This window comes from Myodes glareolus, chromosome 22 (assembly GCF_982192425.1).
Source record: "Myodes glareolus chromosome 22, mMyoGla1.1, whole genome shotgun sequence".
NCBI lineage: Eukaryota > Metazoa > Chordata > Mammalia > Rodentia > Cricetidae > Myodes > Myodes glareolus.
The window spans coordinates 38505180-38519654 of NC_142047.1; the positions used below are offsets into that span (position 1 = coordinate 38505180).

General features: G+C 44.4%; 1 protein-coding gene across 1 annotated transcript in view; it reads right to left on the reverse strand.

Moving 5' to 3' along the window:
- Positions 1–8792, reverse strand: part of Hydin (HYDIN axonemal central pair apparatus protein) — a 337184-nt gene extending 328392 nt beyond the window's left edge. The window contains exon 1 of the mRNA XM_048437266.3: positions 8723–8792. Coding sequence (XP_048293223.3) covers positions 8723–8771 — 49 coding nt within the window. The 5' untranslated portion in view covers positions 8772–8792. The remainder of the gene's footprint in view (positions 1–8722) is intronic.
- Between the last annotated feature and the right edge of the window lie 5683 nt (positions 8793–14475).

The following is a 14475-nucleotide window of genomic DNA, read 5'->3' on the forward strand; positions in this document are numbered from 1 at the left end:
CGGGAGGCAGAGACATATGGATCTCTGTGAATTTGGGGTCAGCCTGGTCTACACAGTGAGTTCCAGGCCAATTAGACAGAGCTACAAAGAGAGACCCTGTCTCAAAAAAACAAACAAACAAAAGTAACTTACAAAGATGCTCTCAATAAATAATAAATACATAAATTAATAAATTTGGTTACTTCTAGGGACTGGGCTTGAGATCTGGAGAGGAAGAAAAACATCTTTAATGTTTGTGCTTCTCCAGTATTTTCCACAAAGCATTTACGCTATCATGCAAAAATACAAAAGTAATGCTAAGTATTATGTGTACATGTATAAAAATGGCATGTAATTCCTTTAAGACTTAAAAAGTAAATCAGTGGAGGTTGGAGAGTTGACTCATGTTTAAGAACACTGGATGCTTTTCCTGAAGACCTGGGTTCAATTCCCAACAACCACATGACAGTTTCCAACCATCTGTAACTCCAGTTCTAAGGCATCCAACACCCTCCCCTGGTCTCTTTGAGCATTAGACAGGCACATGGTGCACAGACATCCATGCAGAAACACACCCACTCACACACACACAAAATACATTTTTCAAAAATAAAGTGTTCTTTTCTAAGATGGCCTGGCTAATTGAGGGAAGCCAGAATCCCCACACTCGTGGGGTCCGGGCAGGTAAGACCAACAGTTCGAGGCCAGTCTCAGTACACAGTTAGTTCTAGGGTGGTCAGGGCTCCTTGTCTCAAGCAGAAAAAAAGCAAAACCGTTTTGAACGTCCCCAAAGTATCAAAGAGCTAAAAGCCCACAGGGAGTTAACAGGCCAATGTAATGCTAAGTATTATGTGCACATGTATAAAATGGCATGTAATTCCTGTAAGACTTAACTTAAAAAGTAAATCAGTGGAGGTTGGAGAGTTGACTCATGTTTAAGAGTACTGGCTGCTTTTCCTGAGGACCTGGGTTCAATTCCCATGTAATGGGAATGGAATGAAAGCCCTATGGGTAAGGAGAGCTGTGAGGTCATCTGTTAGACCAGGGGACACTGCATTCTGCTTGTGGCTGAAGGACAAGTCCCATCAAAGTGTGCAGAGGGAGCGGAGACTCGGCCTTCGAGGTAGATCATAGCAGAGTAAACCTGCTCTATCTGACCGGCCACAGTGGGACAAAAACCAAGTCTCAGTGGCACGGACAAGAGAAGAGAGGTTGAAAGAAGAAACAAACTGTGCCTGGGACCCGGGAGTCACCAGCTAGCTCTCCAAACTACATCACCGACGAGCTCCAAAGTCTCCAGGTTCGAGTCCTACTTTACAGGGAGTCCAGGCAGTTTGCTCCTCCGAATGCCAAGTGCGGACAAAGGCAAACCCTCCAGGAGCCTGCATTTCAGCCACCAAAGAAGCCCCCATACATCCTGTTCCAAAGAGGTAAGCAGCTGGCAGTCGACATGAGCAAGCATGGCTAAGAGTGCAAACGCCCTGCAAAGAACCAACAGAAACTCCGCACAGAAAGGAAATCCAACAGATTAAAAGGAAACAAATTCTAATCAAAACTGAAGGCATCGAACTCCTAATCATAACAAGAATGCATTTGGTGTGTATTCAGCAGCAGGGCTTATACTCCTTTCCATAATAAAACAAAAATCAGACAAACAAAGGAAACATCCTGAGGGCTGGAGAGCTGAGTCAGCAGTGAAGATATTTGTTGCTCTCAGAGGACCAGAGTTCCGTTCCAAGCACCTGCATTAGGTGGCTGACAACCACCTGTAACTCCAGCTCCAGGGGCCCTGACTCCTGCTCTGGCCTCTGAGGACACACACACACATTATCAGGGTCTTTATTTGGCTGAACGACTCTCTGGATGCATTCCATCCTGCCCAGGAGCTTTTGTTTCTGCCTGAACCTCCCAAGTGCTGGGCTCTCAGGTATGTGCCCCCCGCAGCTAGCGTGAGGACGCCTATTCTTAAAGATAGAGAGCGCTACAGAACCACGTGGTACAGAACAGGGGCTCTTTAAACATTTTCCCCTGGCAAACCCTTTTCTTCTGGGAAATTTTCATACAACCATAGGTGTGTAGATACATAAACCCGCAGAACACTGATCATCATAGAGAAATTCATTGTATAATAACTCCTTGATATGCATATAGTTTTACCACTTATTAAAGGTGCAAGCAAATGTGCATGGTTCTAAGACTGACTTTCTTTAATTTCATACAGAGAAAACATGGCTCATATTTGGCATGTAAGAGAGAGCCTCTGCACTGTTGTTCAAGGTTGATTGATAGTTTCATTTTATAGTAGCTAATGCAAAGAAAGACCCTTTGCATAAATATGTAACATAAAGTAGATTTAGGGCCATTCCAGAAATTGTTGGAAATTCTGTCTAAATTGCAAGCTGAGATTCAGTTATTAAAGCACAGAGTCCAGGGCTCCGGTGGAACACCCCACGGTTGTGCTCCAGTGGGGGACCCTATGCCTGAGCTTCAGTGGGGGACCCCACAGCTGTGCTCCAGTGGGGGGCCCCACGGCTGTGCTCCAGTGGGGGACCCCATACCTGTGCTCCGGTGGGAGACCCGATGGCTGTGCTCCAGTGGGGACCCCATGGTTTTGCTCCAGTGGGGGACCCCATGGTTTTGCTCCAGTGGGGGACCCCATGGTTTTGCTCCAGTGGGGGACCCCATGCCTGTCCTCCAGTGGGGACCCCATGCCCATGCATTTATGGGCAGCACTAGCTGGACCTAGTGGATTAACAAAAAAAAAAAAAAAAGGATTTGAGGTTGGGAAAGCAGCATGTTAAGAGGAATATGGGAAGCTGTGGGGAAATGGCATAGATATGATCATATTTCAGTATACATGTGTATGAAATTCTCTTTTAATGATAAAGGTAAAAGAATGATGCTTAAGAGATGTGTAGGTGGCAGCAAAATGACCTAGCAATGCCACTAACATTCTGGAAAGGCGAAGAAAGAGGACAAGACAGAAGTAGTTTCTGAAAATGGACGGCTGAGTTCCCCAAATCAATGTGAGTCATCACCCCAAGGATAGGATGCCGTCAAAAGAACCATGAAAAACGCATATGATAAAGAAAATTAGCAAGGGAACGAAAATGGAGGAGCTCCAATAAGCTCCAGCGGTTCCGAGGAGGGTCCTTCTAGTTAGACCCCCAGAGAAACTGAAACCAGAGGGTAACACGTTAGCGTAGTTCCTCTGAAGGAGTCCTAAAGCTGTACCGCAGGTGGAAAAAAACGTGGCTGCTGTGGGAGGACTAAGGCACAAGAAGGACAGAAAGCGTGGAAGATGTTAGGTATAAAAGCAGGTCTAGGGCAGAAAAGACAGTTCAGTGTAGGCAGGAGAGACGGCTCAGTAGCTAAGAGCACTTGGCTGCTCTTGCAGAGGACCCGGGTCTATAGCAACGTTGAGTGTAAAGATGTCTCATGATGATTTGGTTTTGTTCTTGTTTTATGAGACAGGGTTTCTCTGTGTCGCTCTAGCAGTCCTGGAACTCACTCTGTAGATCAGAGTGACCTGAACCATGCAGAGATCCCCCTGCCTCTGCTCTGTTTTGTTGCTCTTGTTGGTTTTTGAGGAGGGGGTTCTCATGATTATTTTAAATTTCATAAAATATTGCATTTGGAGACACTTGCTTTATGGCAGTCCCTGAACAGCACTGGAGGCTGCAGATGTTGCCCTAACTGAGCATCTGAGTACCAGTGCAATGGACCAAAATTCTTCTGCTACTCTATGCCATTATGAAAATACTTTTAAAAAATGTAATCTATCCCCAAATCTACTAAAGCTAATATCATGCGTTAGCAAAGTTTCAAGCACAAAGTTGATAAACAGCAATAAAAAAATGGAAACTATCATGAAAAAAAATGAAAAAAAATGGAAATTATCATGAAGGGCCAGGGAGATGGCTCAGTGGGTAAAGGCCTGATTTAGATTCCCAGGACCCACGGGGTGGAAGAGAACTGACTTCTGATACACACACACACACACACACACACACACACACACACACACACAAAATAAGAGAGAGAGAGAATAAGTGAAAATGTAAATGAAAGTTAAAATCAATATCATAAATATACAGATAATAAAATATGCATTAAAGCTGTATGTTTAAAACTACAAAACATTATTGAGTGAGCTAATGAGGTCCTACATAAAAGGAGATCCACTTTGTTGGAGGAGTCAATATTTCCAAGACATTAGTTCTTCCTGACCTATTTGAGACAGCATTCACCACTAAGTTGTGGAAACTTCCAGGGGTCAGCATTAAAGAGCTTCTCCATGCTTAGTCATGGCCTCTATCTAGCTAGAACAAAAGAATTGTTGGTGGTGACATGTTGGCCAATCAAAGTCCCATTGGGACTTTTAACAAATATCAACAGTGTAATCCAAAGTTTGATGAAAAAGCAAAGAAGCCAGAAAAGCCAGGTCAATTCTGAAAAATAACTCAAGCTACCTGATTTCAAAAGCTACTGTACATTTACAAATACCTGCAACTCTATAAAAATATATAGTCTAGACAAATTCTGAACCAAAATTCTACTTATATATAACAAAACATAAAATTACATTCTTACAGCTCAATTTAAAAAGAACCAAATAAGGGAATAAAATATGGGGCAACTATATAAACTAAAGAACATCAGTGAGCTTCTTTAACAATGGTTTAGCAAAAGGTAAACACATATTCAATGTCATAAATCTATTAAAATGCAAATTCAAACTAAAATAGGAGAGTGGATGTAAGGGATCAGCCAGGTAAAGCTATGCAAGCCTGGCAACGCCCAGAACCATGGAGGAAGGAGAGAAGCCATTCCTGGAAGCTCTTGTCTGACCGCCCCCCCCCACACGCTGTGATGTGTATGCATTTCACATCCACAAGAATAGCTGAGAGTAACAAAGTGGCCGTGATTGGCAAGGCTGTAAAGCAGGCAAAACTCAGACGTTGCATTTGTGGAAATGAAAAATGGTACAGTCACTTTAAGGACAATGTGGTGAGAAACCCTGTAAAATTAACATATATTTACAGTATAACCCAGAAAGCTCTCTGTTGTGGAATAATCTTTTTGTGTACTGTGAAGATGTGTCAATCAATAAAAAGCTGCATGGCCAATAGCTAGGCAGGATTTGGGGGCAGAGAGGATGCTGGGTAGAAGAAGGGAGGTGCCAGGAGATGCAGAGCAAGCAGCATGGGCCTTACAAAGTAAAGGTAACTGAGCCACGTGAAAGAATGTAGATTAAAAGATATGGGTTAACTTAAGTTATAATAACTAGTTAGAATTAAGCCTAAGCTATCAGCCAAGCTTTCAAAATTAATTTTAAGTCTCCATGTCACTTTTGGCAAGCTGGTGGCCTAAATAAAAACCCACCTACCCTTTAGTTATTTACCAAAACATTAATTAAATACAATAATACAAATACCCATAGATGACTCTAGCAGACTTATTTACTCATAACAGGCAAATAACTGGAGCGACCCAAATGCCCATCACCGTGTATATCCAACTCAATGGAGCATACTCTGCAATGGGAAGGGGACTACTGTTACAGGCAACACCGTGGGGAAAGCTCGGGTGCAACGTTCTAAATAAGACAAACCAGACAAAAGGCTTTGCAGGTTTATGGTTCCATGTATTTGGAGAGTACAGAATCAGAAGTGAGACGACAGTCACGGGCTGGAAGTGGGGAAAGAGGACTACCTGACCCAGACACAAGAAGATTGTTGGAGCCACCAGACTAATTCTATATACTGTGGTGAGTTGTAGTATCACACGACTTTAGATTTTTAAAGTCGGCTTGTGGAATTTTACAGACAAACAGGAGATATTTAATAGTATAGATTACATGTCAATAAGTCTGACTTTTAAAGTAGTACGACATAATTATATAAATATAAATAAATATAAAACTATATAAATATAAACTAGTGTGTTATAGGCCCACAGAAAAACAATTATCATTTATTTGTTGTTATTTAGGATAAATGCAACTTGATGGAAAAAAATAGCTAGGAACACTCTCCTAGCTTGGTGTTGCTGGTTATTGTTTATTCTTTGTTCTTCAGGGCCCACCCCCCAGCTCCCAAATAAAGACATGGAGACCTATTCTGATTTATGAACGCCTGACCTTACCCTGCCTGTTTCTAGTCAGCTTTTCTTAAATTATCCCATCCATCTTTTGCCTCTGGGCTTTTACCTTTCTCCATTTCTGTATATTTTTTTCCTTCTTACTCTGTGTCTGACTGTGTGGGTGGGTGGCTGCCCCTGGCATCCTCATCTCTTCCTTTTCCACTTGACTTCTCTTCCTATTTATTCTCTCTGCCTTGCAGCCCCACCTATCTCCTGCTTCGCTATGTTCAACTCTTGATTAGACCAATCAGGTGTTTTAGACAGGCAAAGTAACCCAGCTTCACAGAGTTAAACAAATGCAACATAAAAGAATGCGACACATCTTTGCATCATTAAACAAATACTCCACAGCATAAAACAATGTAACGTCTCTTTAATTAATATTCCACAACACTTTGGTTTGTTTCTGTGACAAATTTTCTAGCCAAAAGCAACTTAGGAAGTGAAGGGTTTATTCGGCCTCCAGGCTACAGTCTATCAGCAAGGATGCAGGACTAGACCTGAAAATGGCACTGGGGAGAAGCGCAGCTTACTGCTCACTGGCTTGCTCCACTGGCCTTTCTTTCTTCCTTCCTTCCTTCCTTCCTTCCTTCCTTCCTTCCTTCCTTCCTTCCTTCCTTTCTTTCTTTATATTTTTTGTTTTATTTTTTTGTCTGTTTGTTTTTCAAAGCAGAATTTCTCTGTGTAGCCCCAGCTGTCCTGGAACTTGTTCTGTAGACCAGGCTGGTCTCAAACTCAGAGATTTCACCTGCCTCTGCCTCTTGAGGGCTGGAATTAAAGGCGTGTGCCACCACTGCCCAGTTCAACTAGCTTTCTTTACAGCCCAGACCTTCCCACAGTGGGCTGGTCCCGCCTACACTGATCAGTAATTAAGAAAATGCCCAAGAGGCCAATTTGATTGAGACAATTCTTCAGATGAGGTTCCTTCTTCCCAGCTAAATAAAGGTTTGTGTCAAGTTCACAGCTGAATCTAACTATGATCAACATACTGGGAGGAAATATTAAAAAGGACATTTACATTTTAAAAGACAGGCGATCCACGTTAGAGTAGCTGTCATTAATGAACTGTCACAAACTGCTTGATCTGACTTGTCAGGGGAGGCACCACTCTCCTCCCATCAGAAAGACAGATCAGAAGTCTTGAATAAAGAATAACCATGTCAAGTATTGATCAGTATTCAGGGCAAGCCACACAGATAGGGATGGTGAAGACTACGTGGCTCACACTTAGATGTATCAGAAAATAAAAAAAAAAAGGAAACTTTTAACATAGTTGGGATTTTCTTTGCAGGTCTATTAAGGGGTGGGCCTGGGCCATAAAGCAAAGATGAAGGTACCTGACTGTGCAGGTGACCACAGTGCAGGAACAGCCGTGCAGACTGTAGAAGTCACAGAGGTCTGAGAACATGACAGAAAGAACAGACATCAACCCCTGCTCCCCCAACCCAACCCCACCCCAAGCAAAGGGTGAGCCCCATGCGGACAATGCACAAGCCCTCAATGCTCTCCTGGAATTAACTGCTGTGAACTGGAGAACCCCAAAATGCAAAAAAAAAAAAAAAAAAGGTCACAGTGGGTGAGCCCACATACCCTCTACTGGTTTTTGACGGCAAATGGAAAAATTATTAATAAATTTGATAACATTTCCTTTAGGAGTTCCACATTTAAAGTGTTTTGGTGTCTCTATGGCTGCATGAGTTTGGCCCTTGTTTTTTTGTTTTAACTGTTTTCAACTTTGACCTTAATTAAAGTCTGATTCTAACACAGTACCCCGTGAATACACTGTGTACGCTCATTTAGAACGGAGGTTTTGCTTTTAACAATCTTCCTGAAAAGCAAAGTTAGTCGTAGACATGAAGTGGTGCTTCCGTTGCTTAAAGTAAAAATAAGGAAAACTGAAAACAATTGTCTAGGTTAACACGCAGGCGGTTGTAATATTCCGAAATGAAAAAGAAACAACCAACAGAGGCGGGGATAGAGAAACTCGAGCACACACAGAACCCAGAGCTCTGAGGGGCACAGGCATAAACAGGGCCAGTCCCTAGCCCCAACCGTGGGGCAGGCACTTTCTGAGCCAGAAGCACGAACATGAAAAGGCGGTCACCCGGTCACCCGCGGCAGCCCTGTCACAAGACCGCAAAAGTAAAGCACGCTTGAGTATTTTTCCTCCCTCCCGCTTTTTCTTCTTCTTTCTCCTCCCCTCCCTTCGCCTGCCCTCTCTTTTTTAATTGACCACGCATTTGATCTTCGGGGTCATTTTGAGAAGGTGGGCAAAAACAGCTGAAGGAGTGCCAAGGACCAGCCATCCATTTTACTATGGAGGAAAGACTGGAAGTGATCTACCCAAGGCTGAAGTCAGAAGCGAGGTTACCCCCTTTCCGGTGCTTCCAGGCGGGAATCCCAAGAAGAGAAATCAAAGATCCCATAACTTTAACAAGGTGAACACTGGGACCAAGGACAGGCAGGGGGACAGCTCAACAGTCCCCATAATTCCACTCTTTCACCCCAAGACCATTGAGAGGTCCAGTGACCTCTGCGCACCCAGAATCCCACGCCAATCCCACACCCCACTCCACGCCGAGACTGGGTCTAAACTCACAGTCTCGGCAACTCCTGCGGTCCGCTTTTGCCTGCACCGCCGGGTCCATCTTGTTGCCATCTGTTGCCACAGCAACCACTGAGTGGCGCACACTCTAGCAAGAGAAGCGATGATTGGAAAAGGCCGGCGCCCCTAGCAACCGCCAGGTAACGAAGCAATACCTTTTATTTACGGTTTCTTGGGACACAGATTTCAATCCCATCCCAACGCTATTCTTAGACCTTTCTCGGGTTTCCAAAGCCACTTCTCACATGATATCCGTGAACTCCTGCCTCTTCATGATACATTAGACCCCCATTTCCAGAGTATTTATCCTGTGGTCCTCTGACCTCCTCTAGAGGTCCAAGAATGTCCTCCAGTTCTGTGCTGAAGGAGTCAAAAGCCCATATCATCCCGAAAGAGGAATTTCCAGATGGATCAGCCCATCTTCCTTTTCTGAGACAGAAAACAAAGTGGTGTTCTACCCAGAGTTTATCTACATTTATTTAACTTGACCCTTAAGACACTTCCCAAAGACTTTAATAACTAGTGATCTTCCACCACTTGTTCAGTTAAAAAAAATCATATCTAATGATCAGTGATTATTGATCAAATATTAGTTATCAAGGGAATATTCTAGACACTGAAAGATTGTAACTGCCAAGGAGGCTTCACCAGTTTACTTCACGGGGAGTTTCTGGTAAACACAAGGTCACACACAGCTAGTGCTGTGCATACTGTGGTCAAATTACGGAGAATGGGGAGCATGGTGATCGCTGAACAGGGTGGTCAGGGATGGCTTCCTTGAGGAGACAGCACAGGAGCTGGAGTATGGGAAGATAAAAATGATGGAGAAGTCAAGGAGAAAGCAAGATGTGACAGAAACAGGACATTAAAGGCAGACTTCACGACCCTGAGATTAAGAGTCTCACGCTCTACCAACTGAGCTAGCCGGGCGGCTGGGACGGAATCAGGGCCCGCCCTCCTCGTGCCACAGACATGAGTATGGTCAGTCCAGAAAAGGAGAGGTCAGCGAGGCCCCAGCAGAGAGGGCATGAAGGACAGTGATAGATGTGATGAGGCAGAACTTCCCCCGTCTCAAGTATCCGGTGCTCCTGTCCCTGTCACATCCTATCACGTCACCCTGTTTATTTCCTTTGCAGACCTTGTTAGCATCTTTTCCCCTGTGGGCTCCATCAGCACAGATTGTGTACTAGAATTGTAACTGGTCCAAGACCAACACCAAAGAAATACTTGTTGGCTGCAAGAAGCTCCAGGCCACAGCACCAGGACTCAGGGGCTGACTGCGGGAGTGTGGGAGAGAATAAGAGAAATACCTCTGCCTGCGGGAGTTTGAAGGCCTGTGAAAGAGATGAATCACAAACTATATTGGTAAATTAATTGTGTGCAGAATTGGGTGATTTAGACACTGAGTGCTGTTCTACAGCCTTCTGGTAGATTCTTTATTCTTTCAGTTACATCTCAATTCAGGGTCACAAGTGTAGAAGACCTACTGTGTCTCGACACTGACAAAAGCCGTCAAGACCGACGTCAACTCTGCCTGGGGAGATGGCCACCACAGCTTACACTTGTAGCCCAGTGGCTCCTGTGGGCCTGAGTTCTCGATATGTGTCTGGTCCCAACTGGAAGGTGAACTAGAAGTAAATTAGGGTCATAAAGACTTTGAGCAAAAGAACGAAAAATCCCTCGGTATCTTAAAGGTTATTGGCTAAAGGAGTTCCCACAACACTTTGCTAATTTAAAAAAATATGGACTTCACATTGAAATGACAATGGTTTAGATATACTAGGTTGGATATACTGCTATTAAAACTAATTTGACTTGTATTTTCCATGATTTAATATGGCTTTTAGATGTTAAAATACATATACAATTGGCCTTAAATGTGCATTTGAACACAGTGCCTTTCCTCTAGGAAGTTCATGTCAGCTGAATACACAAGTGAGTTCTCGATTTGATATTAAAAGTCGTCATTTGGGGCTTGGCGCATGGAATAGCAAATTTCAAATCTAGGAATTCGACCAGTATTTTAGAAAGAAAACAAGGCAGACATCTTCCTCATGCTTATCACACATACTGGGCATGCACAGGGCCAGAAAGGGACCACTGGGGAAGATTCCCTCAGACAGGGTTGAGACCTGATATCCTTGACAACTCCAGACAAAACAACAGGGCTTTGAGGAGACCCTGAGGCAGACGTAAACCGTGGTGCCCGCAGGAGTTTAAACTATGCAAGGGTACGGTAGGCTTGGCTCTGAACACCTCTGTCAAACCCTGAAGGGCAAGAGGTGAGCCCATGAGTCGCCCCAAGCTGAGCAGAGAAAGAACTGCTAAGTTGGAAACAACCCTCCCTCTCCCCCCTCACCCCACCCCTCCCACTCCCTCTTCATTTTATGTGAGCATTCAGTGGTACAAGACGTGGGCTACTCCAGAAACTGTACCCGGTCCATTTAAGTCCTTTCTAGGAGGGGACCTTAATGGGACAAAGAGACCTCAGCAAAGAGCCGAATGAAACAGCCCCCCAAACCCGCACCAGTGTTGTGCCCCCAGATAGTAGTCTTAAAAATGGGCTCAGGGAGGAAGTTCCCCCTTCTCCCCTCCACCCTCCGCTAGGAGAGGATGCAATACTCTTCACCTCCAAACAGGACATGTTGGTAGCAGAGATCTGGCTCTCCCAAAACAATGCATCTTCTGGAACTGTGAAAATAAACACAAATTAATTGTGTGTACAGTCTGTTGTTTATAAATTCTCTGGTCTTGGGAATTTTGTCAGAGAAGCACAAATATTAAGACATCTTGAAGGCACTGTCAAGTCCCCAGGAGCTGCAAAGAACCAGCCAGTCAAGAGGCCTATCTGACCTCATTTCTTATTGGTTTCCTACTTATGGGGTATGCTCCCTGAAGAACTCTCAAGAATCGACGCAGCCCTTAACCACAGAAATGTCAGACAAGGAACAACTTTCTTACTGTCCCCTCCTTCCTACCATGCTCCAATTCAAGAAGTGCCAGAAAACAGTTTTCCAGCTGTGGGCACTAAGACATCAGTGAGCAGAGAGGGAGGGAGGGAGGGAGAGAGAGAGAGAGAGAAAGAGAGAGAGAGAGAGAGAATAAACTATGCCCCCTGTGATGGCTATTCTTCTCATCTTGACTACATCTGGAATTAACTAAAACCCAAGCTGCTGGGATTTTTCTTGATTGAATCATTTGAAGTAGGAAGATCTGCCTTAAATTCAGATTTTTTTTTAAGGTGGGAAGATTCATGGGTCACACCTTCTGGTGGTAGACTATATAAAGGACATGGAAGAAGGAATCTCTCTCTCTCTCTCTCTCTCTCTCTCTCTCTCTCTCTGCCTGCTTGATCTCATTCTCTCTCTCTCTCTCTCTCTCTCTCTCTCTGGCAAGTCCATTCCTTCAGTGGCATTCGAGCCTACTTCTTCAGGACTCCAGCATCTATTGAAGACCACCTGAGACATCCAGATTCGTGGGCTGAGCCACTATTGGGTTCTTGGACTTTCAGTCAGTAGATAGCCATTGTTGGACTAGCTGGACCGCATCCTGTAAGTCAGTCTAATAAATCCCCTTTATACACACATATACACGTGTGTACATAGCTGTCAGTTCTGTTCCACTAGAGACCCCGACTAATAATACCCTTTCATTTCCCCGTTACATTTCCTGTCTTCAGCAAATTCAAGGTCAAACAGAAGTCACACAGTCTTTGTTTGCTGGGGGGGGGGGGTATCTCACGTAGCCCAGGCTGGTCCTGAATCCACTATGTAGCTGAGGATGACCCTGAGCTCATGATCATCCTTCCTCTACTTTCAATTGCTGGAATTAGAGGTATGTGCGACCGCTCCTGGCTCACAACTTTCAATCAAATGGTATGGAGACTGTTTTTACACGTAGGAGGGTCCAGAGATGTCTTGGCATTTGACTGTGTTTATCCACAGGAAGGGAAATCATTTGCCTCACGGAGAAACTTTGAGGAGATATTAAAAGGCTGCGATAAAGTTGCTTTATGAATACAGCCCACAAGCCACATTAGTTTGACTTAACGGTTACATAAGAAACACAAGCTAGACTTTAAATACGGGCAGAACTGTGTTCATATTGAAAAATACAGTAGTTGTGTAATGTTAGAGACTGAAGCGCCTCTTCTTCCTCCGGCGAGGAAATGAGTTACGGAAAGTGGAAGGACACCTCCGCGTCAGACTTTAGACAACCCCCCATCCCCAGAGGGATTTCTGCGTCTTCTAGGAGGATCAGACAGTGGCACTCCGAGGTTCCTGTTCCTCAGGGGCCATCTGCAGCTGATGCACAATGACAGAAGCCTGAACTGAATGATGTTCTTATCACCAGAAAGATTGGCAGGCGTGCAGGCGGGGGGGAAAAACAAACACAAAACCAGAAAGCCACTCAGATGGAAAGAGTTATCTTACCAAAGGCTGATGATGGTGAAAGACCCCTGATATAGGGAGACTCTCACTCAAGTCTCGGGATAACACGATCCCCCCCCCCCACACACACACTCACGAGAGACCGTCCTTGTTGCAATCACACAAGGTTTATTGACAGGCACCAGTGCACTGGGGCTGAAACTCATAACCCACGCAGGGGAGGAGTTCAACCCCGAGTAGCTGGGAGAAGGGGTTTTTAAGGGAAGAAACTACAGCCCAGTAATCCAAAAGGGGTCGGGAGGGCGTCATAGAAAATTCCGAAAATCCAGTGATGATCACAAGGGGGCAACTCCTTGTTTCTCAAGCTTATTCTCAAGATTATAATCAGCTAGTTCCTGAAACAGAGTATTCCAAAAATACCAATGATAATCACAAGGGGGAAACTCCCTGTTTAGATTTTTGGCTCTATTTTTTCCTGCTAGAGCGATCTGGATTTATCCAGGTCTTTCAATAGAATTAAAAAGTAGATGAAGTTTGGGAATGGTTTTTATTCACCTGAATCTCCCCTAAGTAAAGAGTGTAATCGGAAGGATGCAGACTTTATCCTTAGCCAGACTCCTGAGAAACACCATGCTTGGGTCGGATACAGCACAGGAGTCCAGTGTTTTACTATTGCTAAGAGGTGAAATCTAAAAGGTTTGATCCATCTTCAGACCAGAAAGGGTGAAGTAAGACATATGCCATGTTGGGGGGCTCCATCCCACAATGCCTATCCACACAAGAGAGGGAACTGGGTGAGAACTTGGGAGGTAAATACCAAGAAAACCATAAAAAGCATCTTAAGAGGTGAGTGTGTACAAAACTCTGACAACAAAGCAGTTACTCAATATGGGAGCCATGATTATTCTTACTACAGAGATGATGCGGATTCTGCCATCTGTCACTGCTCAGAACTCTCTGTGCTGCAGTCTCCACTTCTGTAAAAGAGGGCGGCTCCCATCAGAGGATTGCTAACGAAGTGGGAGGTTTGCGGTGTTGAGCCCGACCTCCACATTCTTTTGTATGTTCTGCTTTGCTTAGTTAATCCTCTTGGCTGCAAAGCAGAGGAACCCATTCAAGCTACCAAATGAGTTTGCTGAAGAACTTGACTACACTGGGGAACGTAGGACAGCCATGGTCCTGGAGCAGCCATGTCCCTGGAAGATTGTACCAAGACCCAGGAAGTCAAACCACGCCATAGGCACGCACTTCTTTGTCTCTCTTGGGGCTTCGTTTCTCTCTCTGCATCCACTTCGCTTTCATCCTTTGATTCAGACCCATCTTTCTCTGCTTCTCAACGCAGGTCTTCAAGAGTCA